The sequence below is a fragment of the Carassius auratus genome, chromosome 10, assembly GCF_003368295.1.
Source record: "Carassius auratus strain Wakin chromosome 10, ASM336829v1, whole genome shotgun sequence".
Classification (NCBI taxonomy): Eukaryota; Metazoa; Chordata; class Actinopteri; order Cypriniformes; family Cyprinidae; genus Carassius; species Carassius auratus.
In genome coordinates, this window is record NC_039252.1 from 4,066,155 (window position 1) to 4,083,367 (window position 17,213).

Genomic DNA, 17,213 nt, shown 5'->3' on the forward strand with positions numbered 1-17,213 from the left:
GATGATCCAATCCAATTTTGCTTTCAAAATCCTGATCCTGGATAGCAAAACATGGGATTTAAAATTCAAATCATTCTGATCCAGATCAAACTTTTTGAACAGCTGGCCCCAGCTATGCTTGTCTTTGCATACACTATTTGTAAGAACGACCATACCTTCTCCATCTTTTTGGCTTCGATGTGTCTCATGACCTGATCCCTCCAGTCTGCTGGAACCCTGCCCCCTCCGCTGACTGGCCCATCCAGCAATGAGTGCTCGGACTTCACCCTCATGCTGGGTCTCTTGCTGGGGCTGCCGTGCTGGTAGATGAAGTCGCTGACGGACATGGTCCTCTCTGGAAGCTCGTGAGGTGGGGGCCGGGCACTCTGCGGCCGGGGAGCGTTGGGTCCGTCCATGCTGTATGTGCGGGCGGACAAGGGTCTGTGGAGCGCCTGGCTCATCTGCAGAGGCCCACGGCCTGCTGTATGAATGTCCCGGTAGGTCATGTACTCTCCCTCTACTCCTGGCATGCGACGTGAGTCCGGCATGGACATGGAGCTGCCAGAGGATCCACTACCTTGTCTCTGCAGGGTGCCTCGCTGGCCAACAGATGTTAGCATCCTCTCCTTGACCCACATGTCCGGGGTCTTGGGCGGGCCACGTTGTTGGGGCTGGGGATATGGGGGGGCGTTGTTGCGGTTGGAGTAGTTGGTGTTGGCGAGGGAGTGCTGCGGTGGGAGGTAGGGCTGCTCGGGAGGTACAGGGGTACGTTGGCTCCACAAGTTGTCTTTGGGCACAGTGCTACTGGCGTACTGGATGTTGTACTGTGGAGGGGGGCCGGTGGGGTAGCGGGCGCTGCTAATCAGAGGTTTGGAGCTGGACAAAAGGTCAGAGGATGATGCAGAGGAACCAGGGTAGATCTGCAATGGCTGGTCATCGAGCAAAGAGGCGGATTTGGAGCGGACGATGCTCTGGCCTTGAGCACCACTTATAGACGTTCTGGCTGCACAAGCCACTTCATAGGGGGGGCTTTCTCCTTCGATGGAGTATAGCTTCATTCCTCCAGCCTCCATGTTGGCAATGCTATTAGATTTCACTACTGGGGCCGGTGGACATTTCTTCTCTGGCGACAGCTCCTCTGTACTACGAGAAAGACTCATGTCGCTTAAAGCCGTTACACCTGTGGAGACGGTCCTCGTCGACTCATACCGCAAGGGAACTTGATCCGTTCGGCCATTAAAACTCTCCCCAGACTGGGTTTTCTGAATCCGATTGCCATTCTCAAGGTTCTCAAGCGACAGCATGGCATTATTGTTGCTTGACATGGACTCCTTGGCTGAGGGACTTTTGGTCCTCTCCAGGTCCTCATATGACACCATGTTGTCAGGTGGGAGTTTGGCCACGTTCATGTTGATCTGATCCCACTTGCTGTACTGTTCCGCCATGCCATTGTTTATGCCCTTTTCAATGAAGGCAAGCCTCTCCTCCATGGAGAGACTGTAGTCGGCCATCTGGTCTGACCTGCTTTCATAGCTCTGCTGGTTCTTCAGGAAGGTCTGTAGGGACGTCTCGGAGCCATTACAGTTCTGGAGTAGAGGGGTCATCTGCTTCAGCTGATTGAGGTTTTCATCCTCTTGCCTGAGTTTGAGAGAATCAAATCAAGTTAGAGAAAGACTCCAGCAAAATCTATCAGAGATTCATTTTGTCAGCCATTTTTTATTTAGTCTTAGTCTTTTAAACTATTTTTAGTCCTGTGTCAAAAATACCTTTTAGTTATTATCATATTTAATTTTAATCTCATTTATTTGTACTGGTTAAAACAGCTCAGACTTACACTAAAGTCTGGGACTAGGCTCAAGTCTTGTCTGTGAAATTGGGGGTAAATGTATGAGAATTTTAGTCTAGGTTTATTCAATGAAAACTTTGATGAATAAAACTTCTCATTTTTGTCATGCTGTATATTGATTAAACTCCAAAAAATGTTTCTTGTCAAAAATGATTGTTGTCATTTTGAGAAATCGCACTTTCACCAATAAGCACAAACCAACATAATTTGAACTCTTTCCAATTTTTTATTTTACCTTATCTAGTGTAATGATTGATGATAGGCTATTAATTGTGTGTTTTATTGTGTGTGTTGGTACCCTGTGTTCTTGGGGACCAGAGGCATCTTTGCCTCTCTCTCTGGGGTGCAGAGGGAGTTGTCCTGACTGCTGTCTGTGGTCAAGGACACTGAATCAGACATGCGTGATGGTGAAGAGCAGTTGCTGTTGTTCTGGTTACTGTTGGCCACCGTCTCATCCAGCAAAGAGTCGGCATCCCTCCCATCATCTACATCACCAGACAGGAAAAACATCACTTGCATTCGTGTGTTAATATCTACTGTTCGATTACACACCTTATTCTGAGAAACATTTGCGTAATAATTATCCACGTTAGTGAGAGAAATATTAATTCAATATGAAGCAAAGTGAGAGAGTAAGGCAAGTATCACATTACCTTTTTTGTCCTTGCTGAGGGCCACTACTTTGGGCTGGTTAATGGATATTTCGATGAGTGGAGGTCTCATCTCGGCTATCTTCATTTCCCCCTCTTCAGACGACAGCTCCTCGGAGTCCTGACCACACAACCATACCACATCAAAAGCTACATTTAATTTATACTCCTATTTTCCTCATTTTCATATTCATTTGTTTAAATGATGTACCATATGATGATGATACAGTACGACTTGACATCATTAAATCTCACCTTATACGATATGAGCAAATGTGTCCTGACAAGAACTTCACATCCACTCACAGTAAGAGGATAATATGTGACAGTGGCTAATTTAATTTATTGCATCCAATTTTATAGCCCAGAGTTGGAAAAAAGTTCACTGTATACTGTGACAAATGATTGTAATCCAGTGGCGACAGTACAAGTGTATTCTTCTGAAGCTTTTAGTTAAATTTTAGTTTAGTTTTTCACACTATTTTTAGTTTTAACATGCTTTTTTGGTGTCTGACAGACGGACAGTCCACGTTCACCCTCTTATAGGTTTGAAACTACACTAGAATGAGTCAATTACTTGTAAATAATTTGATTCATAAAGCATAATAGTGGCACTTTGGTGTGGTACCTCAAGCGTATCATCATGGTTCATCATAGCTCTCATGTTGTCGGAGGTCTTGAGAGGGATCCTTTCAATGCTGTGGTTGTCTAATGAATCTATAGGCTCGTAATTTTGATGACTGTTCACCGTTGCTTTAGGCAGCATTTCAACAGCTCTGCCATTAGTGCACGTACTTTCAATCACCTGACGCACAGGAAAGTCAAGGTTATTCCAAAATCTGTGCCAGGATACACTTCTTCACACAATCAACAGATCAATATAATAATTATGTAAAAATCCAACCTTTACACCAACATCCTGCACTCCGATGTGGTTCCTCTCGCTTGCCCGGGTCTCTTTTCCTGCCTCGTCCCCGGACTCGTCCTCTTTGAGTCTGTGAGCCACGGACTGAGCCGTCTTCACCATGTTCTTCAGTTCATCAGGATACGGTGTGGGGTATCGCTTCAGATTGCCCTCCTGTAAATACAAACACACGGGTGATTTACTGGAGAAATTTAAGAGAGAGAACGTAATAAATGATCAATTAAAAGATCAATCTCATTACACTTATATTCATAGTATATATAAACAACATGGTGTTTTTTTTTTTTTTTTTTTACATGAAACAGAATTTGGAATTTATTTAAAATTCCAAAATCTCTTCCAAAATTCTAAAACACTGAATTTATAAATAATATGAATAATATGGATAAGAATATAATAAATATGAATGAATAGACAGACAGACAGAAAGATAAATAAATGCAGGTCAGTTTTTAGAGAGGGTCGCTGAACCCCTGGCCGAACACTGATACGGTTTCATTTCAAAAGAATCGAGGAGGGCTGCTCTTGAAGGGCCAGACAGGGCCACACTGGTGCTCTGAGAGCCAATAGTGATGCTCTGTCCGACAGCTTGGGAGCCTGCATGTGTTCCTGGCACAGCAGACAAGCCAGACAGACATATTGAGTCTTCAGGGGTGTAAGACAGGACACGAGAGGGAGCGAACGAGACACCGAGGATGAACTATCAGCGAGATAGAATAAGAGCCCTGAGACAGTGAAGGCTTCCTTTCGCCTTTCTGACAGGAGTCGTGTCAGGGTTAGAGATTTAATGAGATCTCCACTGCAATGCAGAGAAGCGCAGGCTACGACACGCTGACAGACCAGGTGAAACTGTTCCACTGACAGGAATCGAGACAGTATTTCCCCCCCAAAATGACAATTCTTTCATCATTTACTCATACATGTCGCTTCAAACCTGTAGGGACGACTTCCTTCTGTGGAGCAAACTAATGAATGTAGAGGGAAGCTTTTAAAAAGCACCACAGGACTATCAGAAAAGTGGTCCATGTGACAAGTGCATTACATTTCTCAGGTCTTTTGAAATGAATAAAAAGCTTTGTGATAAACACACAGAAATGTGTGATTCTTTTATATTCCTAGTTTTGTATTGTACAGTTGATAGAAGTAAACATGTTACAGTATTAACCACTGTAAACAGACTGTCGACGTCACAATTATGGATATGGGACCACTGATATAAACTTGCTGTATTTTGTGTGTGCAATAAGCAGAATAACTGCAACTTTTGGTTAGAATGTATGAAGCTCTTTCAGTCAAATCCAAAGCAATACGCAACCTTAATTCATAAATACATGAATATATATTCAAATAATATAAATGAGCTTTTATTTTTATAGTTCCAATTTACATTGAAATTTTAATTATGTTTTAGTAATTTTATTATGCACTTTTGTCAGATTTATTAGTGATGTACAAGCAATTTTAAATATTTATATATAATTATTATTATTATTATTTTTTTTTTTGAATTTATATATAATTTAGCTTTCATTTTCAACTGAATTTTCAACATTTCTAATTTGCCTTTAGGCTTTTCACCTAATATTTATATTTTATTCCAGCTTAATTTAAAAGAATAAAATCTCTTTTCAATAGTTTCTGTTTTGGCATTCATTGTGGAGCTTCACAGCTTCAAAGCGCATTAATAATAACTGCATTAAAAAGAGTGGCCAGCATAGTCACAGAACATCATCTTTAGTGTTCCACAGAGCAGTAAAAGTCATACACACTTAAATTACATGAGGCTGAGTAAATATAATGACAGAAATGTTTTATAGTGTCTAATTTGCTGGATGTAATTTGCAATGGAAAAACCAGCTTCTCTTACAAACTAACTGCAAGGATGTTTTAAAAATGATTTGCTTTTTTTGTCGGGTTAGAGTTAACTATCTGCAATGGAAAAAAAAATCAGGAATTTGTGGCTTACATCACCTTTTCAGAAAAAATGAAAGTGTGCAATGGCTGGTTAGGACAGGACAAAACAAAAGGTGGTGAGATGGGTGATATGACAGTGCAGAAAGAGAAAATGGAGAGTGCCCCCTGGACAGAAGAGGACGGTGGGAACTGACCCGCGGGGGAGTTTCTCTCTCATCCTTGTCCTCGTCACACTCGAAGGCCACTTGTGCCCGCTGCTTGCGCTGCTCCTCCCACAGAGACGGGTTAAAGCTCTCGCTGTCGGAGTTGGGCAAATCTGAGAGAGAGAGAGAAGCCAGGAAACCATTACCAAACAATCAAAACAACAGCACTGCCATCGACCTCAGAGCTAATCCTGAGCAGATTTTGTTTTGATTCATTTCAGTGATTCAGTTCGATCAAATCAGTAAAACACTAATGCAGTGTCGCTCAACTTTGTGGACTGACAAACAGCAAAAACTAGATTTAAACTGCAAGTCTTTGCTGCAGCCTGAGCTCAATTCTTATTTGTGTTGTTTTTCCCATTCTGCCAGGCATCTGGGTTTGTCATGTAGGCGCGCAGACTTCAGACCGTTTCTAAAGCTCAATCATACTAACAAACTGAAGCGGACTCCAGAGAGCCGCAGCTCCAGTGCGTTTGCCTTCTGAAGAGTTTAGATTGAGGCTGCTAGGAAACAGGTTAAGACTTATTAATCTCTTCCGCCGCCCATGTGTGATTTAAACAGAGAGAAAACAGTGACGTGAGCAAGCTCCGGCTGCAGGTACACATGTGACACTGTTAGGATTTTAAAGAGAAGTCTGAACGTCTATAAAACTACATCACAGAGTTACACAGAGGTGCACTGATTTTAGTGATGCTCGATTAACCAGTCAGTATTTAGCCACTCTGAGATTATTAGGGTAGCTGACTACTGCTGTTGTGTTTTAATAGACACAATTACTGTAAAAATCTAAATGAATAAATGAAAATGCTACTCTGAAAAATGTAAAACTACATTCTTGATTCAGTGTCAGTGCTTACCATTGCTGTAAGACTTTACAAGGTCCAATTAGTTAACATTAGTTAATGCATTATATAACAATGAGCCATGTGTCTTACAGCATTTATTAATCTTTGTTAATGTTAGTTAATACAAATATAACTTCATATTTAGTTAATGCTAGGTCAGGTCCATTAAATAATATTGACAAATACAACTTTTTATTAGCATTAGATTAATAAGATTAAAACAAGTTTTCATTTTTAGCTCATGTTATCTAATGTAGTTAACTAAAGATAACAAATGTTAGTCAATAGTTAATGTTGTTAGTTTTTTTTTTTTTTTTACAGCAGCAAAATCCTACATTCACACAAACTTTTGGACTGGTTTTAAACTGATTAAGAAATCAATAAATCATATTATATATATATATATATATATATATATATATATATATAATTTTTAGACAAGTTTCAGAAAGACATTAAGAGTGCACTTGGAATATTATACAAGTTTAATATTTTGTGAATTTATATATATAAAAAAGTTATTCATTAAAATTTAACCTTAAATCTTATTTGCTATAATTAAATGTCAATAATAATAATAATAATAATAATATTAGTACCAATAATAATAACAACAAATTGTATTATGTAATCTAATAAATATTTATTTTGTCAAAAAGGAAAAATAAATATTTAAAATTATTGACTGCAATATCAGTTTTATATTGAATATATAAAATACATTTTACAATTTGTGGTCAGTAAGATTTAAAGGTTCAGTAAGATTCAGCTTTAAGATATATTCAAATAGAGAACAGTTCAGTCTATCTCTGGATCTTGACGTGATGGTTTCAGTATAAGGCACACACTCAGAGAGGAAGCTCTAGTGACAGATGCCGGTTCTGCAGGACCAGATACTCACAGTCCTCAGTCCTGGGCTGTTGAGGGAACATGTAGTTGGTGAGCACAGTCTTGTGCGTCTCCGGATCCTCCTCTTTCTGCAGGGGAATGAGGGGCTTCGACTGGGGACAGACAAAACGATAAATAAAACACAGGATCAGTGATGAAGCCTGGAGTATGACATTTCCCGTGACATTTCACACACACAGCATGAGGACTCTGCCGGTTTAGACAGCTCTCATTACAGATTCAGGCTTTAAACTCATCTCATCTTTAATCAAATGCAGCTTTACAAAACCACACATTACAATCAATAAAGAACAGCGTGCCACCTTCATCTCGCAGTGCAATCTACATCAGCTGTCCATACTCCAGCAGAGAAACCCTCGCGGAGCGGCTGTTTCACAGAGGACTGAAGTCCCTTACCATATGCCTCATGCTGATTAGATGTGCTACCAGTGTTTTATTATTTCTCAGCGCCGCTGTTCTCATGCATTCAGCTGAATCTGCTTCAGTTAGTGCTTCCTTGTGAGCTTTAAAGCCATACAGGCCTTATGAGGACATTTTTAGGCTGAACTCTTCTTTTATTTAATATGATATCTGTGCTGTGTTGAGCCTCAGAGGTGTGCTGACGGCGTGTGTGGGAGTGGAGGGGATTGTTCGATTTAATAAGCATTAGTCACAGGCTTGATGGCCACTTTCAATTACAGATCACCCACACACACACACACACACACTAACACACACTCTGAGCTGTGCTGAGGGGAACATCTAATCACTCTGCCAACAGCACAGACCCCGCTAAAGGACAAGCTTTCCAAGTGTACATCTGGGAAGTGTCTGTAAATGAGTTCATTGTGATGCTGTGAAATATATACATTTATTACACAGACCTCTGAAATGCTCCATGTGATCAAATATTTTCTTTCATAGCTGCTAGTTTCAAGCCTTACAGCACTTTTTTCCTCACATTTTGATTAATACATTTTTTTTTCAGTTGTTTTTGGTTACTAGAAAAGCATTCATTAGAAATCATTTTATAAATTACCTAATATATAAACTGAAAAAGAGATATTTCTGAGCTTCTTTTTTACTCCAATGCCTCCACTGTACAACACAATATATAAAAAGATATATATATATATATATATATATATATATATATATATATATAATTTTCATGTAAGCTGAGATGTTAATGGTATTTATGCTGGAATTATGCCAAAGATTGTTTTATTTATCTATTTATTTACGTTTTAATTGACAGAAATAAGGTGCATTGATACACTAATTCTGTTAATATTGAAATATTAATTTTGTGATTGCAAAGCATTTAAGTTAGATCTAATTTTTAATGACATTTTAAATTTCAATTAGAGCTAGATTATTTTATTTAATATTTTAATAATTTAATTAATTAGTTTAAATTATTTAAATATATTTAATTGATCATTTTAATAATAATGGATTTATTTCATTATTAATTACAAGTAATTTTGCTGAGTATAATATGATATGATATACGATATGATAATGATATATTACATTATATTATATTATTAGTTATTATAAGTAAGTAAGGTAGTCGTTACATTTAAGCGCTGGGTAGAGATTAAGGGATTTAAAATATAATCAGATATGTGCTTCATAAGTAATTCAAATAGCCAATAAACGAATAAAATGCATGGTAATAAGCAACTAGTTAATATTGAGAAGTGTTACTTATATTATATTGTAATAGAAAATTTCACAACTTTGTTCGATTTTACCATTTTTAAAAGACTTGTTCATAGCTTTAAAAAACTCTTTTACATTTCCAGCTTGTAGATGAGCGTGGGAACCCTGTTCTACACCATAAAATGTCTTTGCTTTGTCCATTTATTTACTTATTTAGAAAGTAGCCAAGCAGTTGTGTAATAAGCAAGATCATTTCCATTCAGCTGGTCATTAGAAAATAGAAATCCCCTTCAGAGTCAATCCCTCTGCTTGCATCGTAGCCCTGTTCACTCTGCTGGTGTTTATTTCACACTAATGACTGTATTTTATGCCTTGTGTAGCTGAACTTTGCCCACCTGGTTTTCAGACAGCCACATCGCGGTCATCTGGTTGAGTTTAGTGAAGCTGTAGGGAAGATTCTTCAACCTGTGAAGAACCGCAGAAACATGATTACTGTTCGACATAAGAAACAAGTGAAGACGACAGTGTGTTGAAATAAAAGAAGAGGGACATGATCCAATAAAAGAACAGTAAACTGAGAAAGAGCCTGTTATACGGTGTATCAAGGCTGCTAAATACAGCACAGAGAGCAGGAAATAGAGCTGTATTTCCAGTCTGTTGAATCACAGCCAAACGCGTCTAAGTGGCTCTCTCAGAAAAATGAGAAAGTAATGGCTCTCTCAGCCACCAGCTGCGTGACCAGGTTGGAAACGTGTGTCACTGAAAGATTTCGTAAATGAAGAGGTTGTATCCTTGGTTGCATTTATTTTTGAATATGATTTGAACAGGGTCAGTTTGGATGAAATGTCCATGATTAAATAGTAAAGGGTGATTAGCAGGTGATGTTTCAGGATACCCTGCAGGCAACTGTGTGTGTATGAGGTGATGTTTGGGGGTGTTCGGGGGAAAGGGACGCACTTGTTGTCGCTGAGATTGATGACTTTGAGTTTCTGCATGTCGCCCATCTCCTCCGGTAGAGTCTCCAGCTTGTTTGAGTGCAGGAAGAGGACGGTGACGTTCTTCAAACTGCCCATCTGTCAGACGCACAAACATACAGATGAAGGGTCAACTGCCATCCTGCACTATTCACTGTTTTCCTTTGAAATACAAGCTATTCTGGAAGTGAAATGCCGTTAGATGACGTCGTAAATAGGTGGTGCCAGGAGCGGCCTGACCTCTGGAGGCATCTGTGTGAGCAGGTTGTGGTCTGCAGCAAACGTCCGCAGGGTCACACACTGGCCGACGGTGGACGGCAGCGTCTCCATCTCATTGAAGCTGCAGTCCAGCTCATCCAGAGTCGTGAGTCTACAGATAAAACACATGCAAGTCAAATGCAAAGCTGTTTAAAGTGATTCAAACTCAACAGCTCCCTACTGATGCATTATATAAATGTGTTCTATAAGAAATCATGTGCTGGCTTTAACACAGCAAGGCACATCAATCTCTACAGGCCTCTATTCAGGTGCTTCTGTGATCAACCACCTCGATTCTTTGTTTATTAACAGTCTGACGTCAAACATTGTGTTTTTCTAGTATGACTAATATGCATAAAACCAATGAAAAGACCAAGGCTGAAAAAGTGGTTTTTGAATCTGATTTTCATTTCTGGGAAACAAACGCGTGTGCAACCGTTTATAAAGTTTTGCAAACACTGCAACTAAAAGTGTTGGATGGCATTAAACCAGTGGACCTCAATCCTGTTTCTCAAGTAGCCCTGAAAACTTGGCAAGAGGCTAACATTCATGGCGAAGGCAATTAAACCAGCTGTCTGTGTTGACTAGAGTTTACTTAATGCATGGCATAAAAGAAATGTGTGTGTGTGTGTGTGTGAGAGAGAGAGAGAGAGAGAGAGATCAGGAGATGATGCAGCCAAGAGACTAGCTGCTAAACTGAAAACACACTGAAAATAACATTTCCATCCAACGGATTATGACTTGATGACGTTAATCAATCATGTTATGAGTCATATTTCAGAGATTAGTTATTATTGTGGTTTCTTCACTTATCTAAAATGAATTTAATGACAGTTTCAGAATCTAAATGATACAAAAAGCTCATGTAAAATCAAATGTCTTTTATAACTAATAACATAAAACCTCAGTACAAAAAAAACGAGAACAAAAACATGAAACAAGCAAAAACACAAACCAAAAAAGAACAAAAAACATGAAACAAACAGAATACTAAAAATAAATAAATAAATAAATAATAATAATTAGACAAAATAAAAGAACAAAATTACTAAAAAAAAAACCAACAAAAACTAAACAAAACAAGAAACCCCACATGGACAGAAGTTTGGCTCACCAAAAAATGGGGAGACCTGTTTCCAAAACACACACAAAAATAATATATATATATATATTTACTTGTTATGCAGTCATTATACAGTGGAAAATAGCAGCGTGATGGGAAAATACATTGGTACTAATGAAAAGAATGCTTAATCGGGCTAGGATTAAAACAGGATCCTCGCAATCACATATCCATAATCCCTCTTGGCAGATTTTCTTAACCCCGGACTAGGAAGCCTAATCTGACATAAGGGATAACCAGCATGTTTGGAAACAAGCTCAAAGTAAGAGGTGGAGAGGATCAGGTGCAGCGGTTGGCTTCTTTTTGTGATTGATAACACCGTCTGTTTCTCTCTTCCTCGCTCTCACACACACACACACACACACACACACATCAAAGCAATCCCTCTCGAGCCCGTATGGATGTGCACTTCCCTCCTTCACAGAGCCGTTACGAAGCCTTCTGTCTGTATCATGAAGTATCTTATGAGTCTGCTCATTCACAGAGTACACTCTCAAACTAATTATTGCTCTGGTTCTCATTTAAAGCTACTGTATCATTTCCTTGACTATTTAATATAAGATCACATTAGCAAGAGAATTATTTCTGAGGGATGCATCATGAGTTTTGAAAGATAATTTGTGATACTCCTATTTGACTACGCTTTCAGCTCTCATGTATCACTTGCAGCTCACTTTGACACATTTTACAATATTTAATTTCTGCAGATTTTCCACCAAGATCAGCACAGAAAACATGAACAAGTATGCATATTTCGTGGTAACATACTCATGGGTTAATGAGAACGGAGTGGCAGTTTAAGCGCAGTTGGGTTGCTGTTTAAATTGGTGCTCACTTACCCTCCTATGGTGTCAGGCAGGTACATGAGCTGGTTATCATCCACCTTCAGAGTGGTCAGCCGTTTCAGAGAGCCTGTAGGAGAAGAGAGGGTGAGTTTGTATTGCTATTGGCCATTTATACACGCAGACAGAAACTGGTCGTTCCATATCCACTTCAATCTAGACAACGAGACCATCAATCATGCACATCTTGAAGAGTTTATCAGAAACTGATTCACCGATGAAACACTCGCATGTTCAGCACTTTCCACAGATAGGGTGCAAACGTTCCCTTGAACTTTTCCTCTCTCAATATATGGTCAGTGAAAAGTGATGCTTAGCTGTCAAAAAATAACGCTTGTCACGCTTAGGAGGCCAAGTATTTTAAGAACTGGATTAATTTCTATTTCATATGAATTCTGCAACCCTGTTACCAAAATGTTGATCTCTTATCAGGTTTAAAACATTTACTGGTATGATAGCCATGCAACAGAAATAAACATTGCTGAATAGATAGCTTTGCTGAATCATTATATATTTATGTACTTATTTATATCATTTTAATTCAATTAATTTTATTTAAAAACCACATTAGTATGGGTAACAGGGTTGAATATTTGAAAGAAATCATAACCAAATGTTGGTCTGAAGTCAGAGGTAGACTGACTCCCATAAATTAAAGAAGCATTTTATGAAGTTATATGAATATGAAGATAAATACTTCTTTAAATTACAGGGTTGAAATGTTGAGCTTAACAAATGCAGTCAGCACTGCAATGAATGAGATTATTTCCCACAATACTGTAAAAAAAAAAAGATAAAGGATGGTACTTCTTGGGTGCCATACTTTATATATTACATTTTGTTTTATTTATCTTTGGTGAAAATATGAAGTAACAGGGTTGAATGCAAAATTATAAGAGACAGCTACACGTTATGTTTTTGGTAATTAAAATGAACTGAATAACAACAATTCATAAAAAACTGTTTTGGCCATGATGAAATTTATGCAATTACATATACGTTATCAAAATGATGATGTTTAATGATGTTAATTATTCAATAGTCAAGAGTGTCAAAACCAATGGTGAAGCAGGTCAGATTCACCATATTAAAGGAAAAGTTTGCACAAAATGTAAAATTACATCATTTACATCATCGTTTCTTTCTTATATTGAATATAAAAGAAGATATTTTGAAAAATGCTGGCAATCAAACAGTTGGTCCCCCATTGACTTCTACAGTATTTCTTTCTCTATTATGGAAGTCAATTGGAACCAATACCTGTTTGGTTCTTCAAAATATCTTACATTTTCATTTTTGTGTGAACAATTCCTTTAAAGTCAGATTACAGATGCTTGGTATTTAAAACTAGCCACTTCTCCTTCAAAGTTTGGTCAGTGGTAGATAATAGCTAAATCAAACTCAAAAAGCCTCAAAAATATCATAAGACACCAAAGTGCATTGGATTCATGGAAATCTTTTGCAATGAAAGGCACCTCTGTGGCCCTTTCTCTGAGCTCTAAACTGGATCTCATCAAGACTGAGCTGGGAGGTATTATTTCACAGCGAGCCTCAAGGGCGGTGTGACTTGGCCCCTTCAACATGACTGCTCATTAGTGGCTGTCCGACTGGGTCATTCATTAGGTAATGAGATTGTATTACTGCTCTACCAATAATCCTCCTACTCGTTTTACACATCTAACCTGATGATTTGTTAAAAGCAGATTAGAGTCGAGGCTGTTAGGAGGACAAGCAAGACAAGACATCTGATTGAATTGATTTTAACGAGTACTAATCATGAATCTCATCGTTGTATTTTGGTGTGTGTTTTACCTATAGAACCTGGCAGCTGCGTCAAAGCGTTGTTGGACAGCAGTAGATCCTGCAGGTTTTCACAGCCAGATATCTGCTCATCAACCATCTCCAAATTGTTTTTGGACACGTCCAGGTAGCGGAGCTGCTTCAGTGTCCCGATCATCTGCACACACACACACACACGACTCAATCCATTACTCAGTTTCTGAGAAAAGTGTGTGTAATTGAGCAAAAGTGAGACGGTCACCATTTAGTTTGGCAAAAATTCATTGATTTTAAATCTCAATTTCAGTTAAATATGGTGGGTGAAGTCAGAGCCTTATACTTGTTGGCAGCACTGACATATTGCTTTTCTAGATGCTTCCTGTGAAGGGAAAAAAATGCACAGGCGCATTAGAGATGCGGAAACGGGGGACTTGAAGAGACGGAGGGATGCGGTTGAGGAATCGGTCAAGATAGATGAGTGAACCCGAGCGTGTACTGACTCAATCCATTTCTCATGCTTGAGGGCAGATCGTGTCCTGTTCTCAAACACACTCCATCCCTCTGTAGCTCCTTTCCAAGAACAGACTGAGCACTCAGAAATCCATCTAGACTAGTAATGAGATCGTCAACAACAATGCTGTTACACCACAAACTTTTCTGTCCAGATAAGAGCACCAGGCATAGGGCTCAGATTTATATCACAGGACCAGCTCAAAACTAGTGCATTTAGGCAATCTTACTGATAGCAAACCTGGAGACACTACAGAAGCGATGAGGATAAAGAAGTAAAATAGCTTGTTCATTAATTACATAAAGTCAGATTTAATTAGATGCTCGCTTTAAATGGAAAGCTCAGTCAAAAGTTAAAATCTGTTGTTAATTCACTTACCCATCCAAGATGTAGGTGACTTTTTCTTCAGCAGAACAAAAAAGATTTTTAGCTGAAACAGTGTTTCATGGTGATTCGTAAAATGCAAAAAAAGCATATACATGTAAGTCAAACTGAATACCCTTTGATCCTGATGATATATTGAGGTCTTATGAAGCGAAACCACTGGTCTGTGCAAGAAACTGAACATTATTTATAACATACTTACCTGTAATCCAGAGCCTCATACACAACTATTTAGTGGTTTATTTAGAGTCAGAGTGTCTGTCACATGTCCATAAGTGAGTTTTGAATGAGTAACTTGTAGATATGTGCTGTTTGAATCGAGAACGGTTTCAGATGGTTCAGTTTGATTTGGTGAACTGATTCAACTACTTCATTAAAAAGAACCTGTTCAAAACAATGATTCGTTTGCAAACTGGACATTACTCTGCACCATTTGACTGAGCCAGTCATTTACATTTAATAATAATAATGTTGTAAATACTGCTCAGTTTCTAGCACAGATTGACCGCTTCACTTCATAAGACCTTAATGTTTCACCTGGAGAGAAGGGTATTCATTTCATGGTGCTGGTAGACAATGACCTACATTTTTTAAATCACCTGCTAAAAATCTTTTACTGTTCTACTGAAGATTAAAGATAACTTACATCGTGGATGGTTAAAACGAGTAGTTCACCCAAATATTGTCATTAAAGGTACAGGTTGTAGGACCTGCAACTAGAGGGCGCACTATCAAAACAATAACAATCGCATGGTTTGATGACGCTAAAGAGGAGTGTGGAATGAGGGGATTTTTTGTCTTCTACCCAACCGCTGACGGCCATCAATTAGACGGAGAGATTGATCATGGATTTAACAAGAGTTCAACGATTTGCGCGAGTGGATAACATACAAAGTCAATGCAAAGACGCGATCAGACTATGGATCAGATGCGTCCTCGCGCTGGTCTAGAGACGCGATGCCCCGTGTTTGGCATGTATAGCCCATAATACTAATCTTGTTGATCTTTATAATAGCATACGTTTTCTGTAAAGATACGAATCAAAACAACTCACCTGTCGAGTAAAACACAAGTGAGATCAGCATCTCTTTCTAGTTGAAGTTTCTTGCGAAGCTACTTCCGCATTTGTCCACGAAACAGTTATCACCTGGTTTCTACGTCAGTAAAGGCGGTAACAAAGGGGAACTAGCATCATTGACAGGCGACTGCACTGCCCCGTGTCACTGTTTAAAATGGGAATTTTCTCATGATTTACAAGTAGTTGAAAACATAAGAGATATTGTTAGTAATCACCTGGACAAAATATATAACACCAGCCTAGTGGTTTTTGGATATCTTACTGCAAATATCTTACAAACTGTACCTTTAATTTCTCACCCTCATGTTGTTCTAAACTCGTAAGACCTCCTTTAAATGTGAGTAAATTTAACAGCAAATTTTAATATTACTGTGAACTTTCCCTTAAAGGGAGCATTAGTAATACTGCACAGAACACAGGAATCTTGAACTTCAGATGCACTTGGGTAGCGACCAATTAGAAATGATCTTCCTAAACTGCAATCAGTGCCTATGTTTCTGTTTGTGACAAACCCTGCTGTTGATTAATCACAGCGAGCGAGAGACGCTCTCCTGGTTGGGGCGTAAGAAGCTTAATCAAAAGCACTAATAACAAGAGACAAATTTAATTCTGCACAAAGAGAGAAACGTATGTTGTGCAAGGACATGGCATCAGTAAGCTGGTCTCTGTGGTCAGACAGGGAGGAGGTCAGGGTGTCGCCCTGATATCCGGGCCATTTGGAGCTCAGTTCTAGCAGATGTGTTTAAAAGGATGTTCTGAACACTCCTCATCTGAATCCTGCCAGCGAGGCCCACAATTACTCTGTCCACTCTCCGTGGCAGGTTAATGCCTTCATTATGAGCGATTTAAAAGGAGCTGGGAGTCTGAGGAGAAGTACAGGGATCCGGACGAAATGTTTAAGAAGTAGATTTTCAGCTGTTATGGATGTCTGCTTGTCTTAACTCCATTATTTAATGTATCTGTAACAGCAGCTACGCAGCAGAACAATCTCATTTCTCATTCTGAAACAGCAGCAGAATAATCTGCTGTGTAAACTTTCATAAAACCATTTAGCCTCCTGCGACAACTGCAAGCATTTCAGGTTAAACTTCAATTAAACAATTTATCTTGAACAGATTACACAAATGATTAACAGAAATTAAGTATTCTTATGTTACAAGATAAGTGTAGAAATTAGCTCGATTTAGCATTTTACTTAAGCTTTGATTTTCCTAAGAATGTTTTAATGAATGATTTACATTTAAAAATGTGCTGTTTTACCAAAATAGCAAATCTTGAAACACAAGCAGAACAAGTTACATAATTTGTAAAGCCATTTTTTGTTGCAAAACATTTCAATTAATAAT

General features: G+C 38.6%; 1 protein-coding gene across 4 annotated transcripts in view; it reads right to left on the bottom strand.

Annotated features, from left to right (window-relative positions):
• Nucleotides 1-17,213, bottom strand: part of LOC113109591 (erbin-like) — a 76,303-nt gene that overhangs the window by 6,819 nt on the left and 52,271 nt on the right. For all 4 annotated transcript variants that reach the window (XM_026273255.1, XM_026273253.1, XM_026273254.1 and 1 more), the window contains 12 exons: nucleotides 13,928-14,072; nucleotides 12,113-12,185; nucleotides 10,133-10,262; nucleotides 9,876-9,991; nucleotides 9,314-9,383; nucleotides 7,264-7,363; nucleotides 5,509-5,630; nucleotides 3,380-3,553; nucleotides 3,104-3,280; nucleotides 2,479-2,596; nucleotides 2,124-2,310; nucleotides 156-1,617 (listed from right to left, as the gene is read on the bottom strand). In XM_026273255.1, the coding sequence (XP_026129040.1) occupies nucleotides 156-1,617; nucleotides 2,124-2,310; nucleotides 2,479-2,596; nucleotides 3,104-3,280; nucleotides 3,380-3,553; nucleotides 5,509-5,630; nucleotides 7,264-7,363; nucleotides 9,314-9,383; nucleotides 9,876-9,991; nucleotides 10,133-10,262; nucleotides 12,113-12,185; nucleotides 13,928-14,072 (2,874 nt within the window). The remainder of the gene's footprint in view (nucleotides 1-155; nucleotides 1,618-2,123; nucleotides 2,311-2,478; nucleotides 2,597-3,103; nucleotides 3,281-3,379; nucleotides 3,554-5,508; nucleotides 5,631-7,263; nucleotides 7,364-9,313; nucleotides 9,384-9,875; nucleotides 9,992-10,132; nucleotides 10,263-12,112; nucleotides 12,186-13,927; nucleotides 14,073-17,213) is intronic.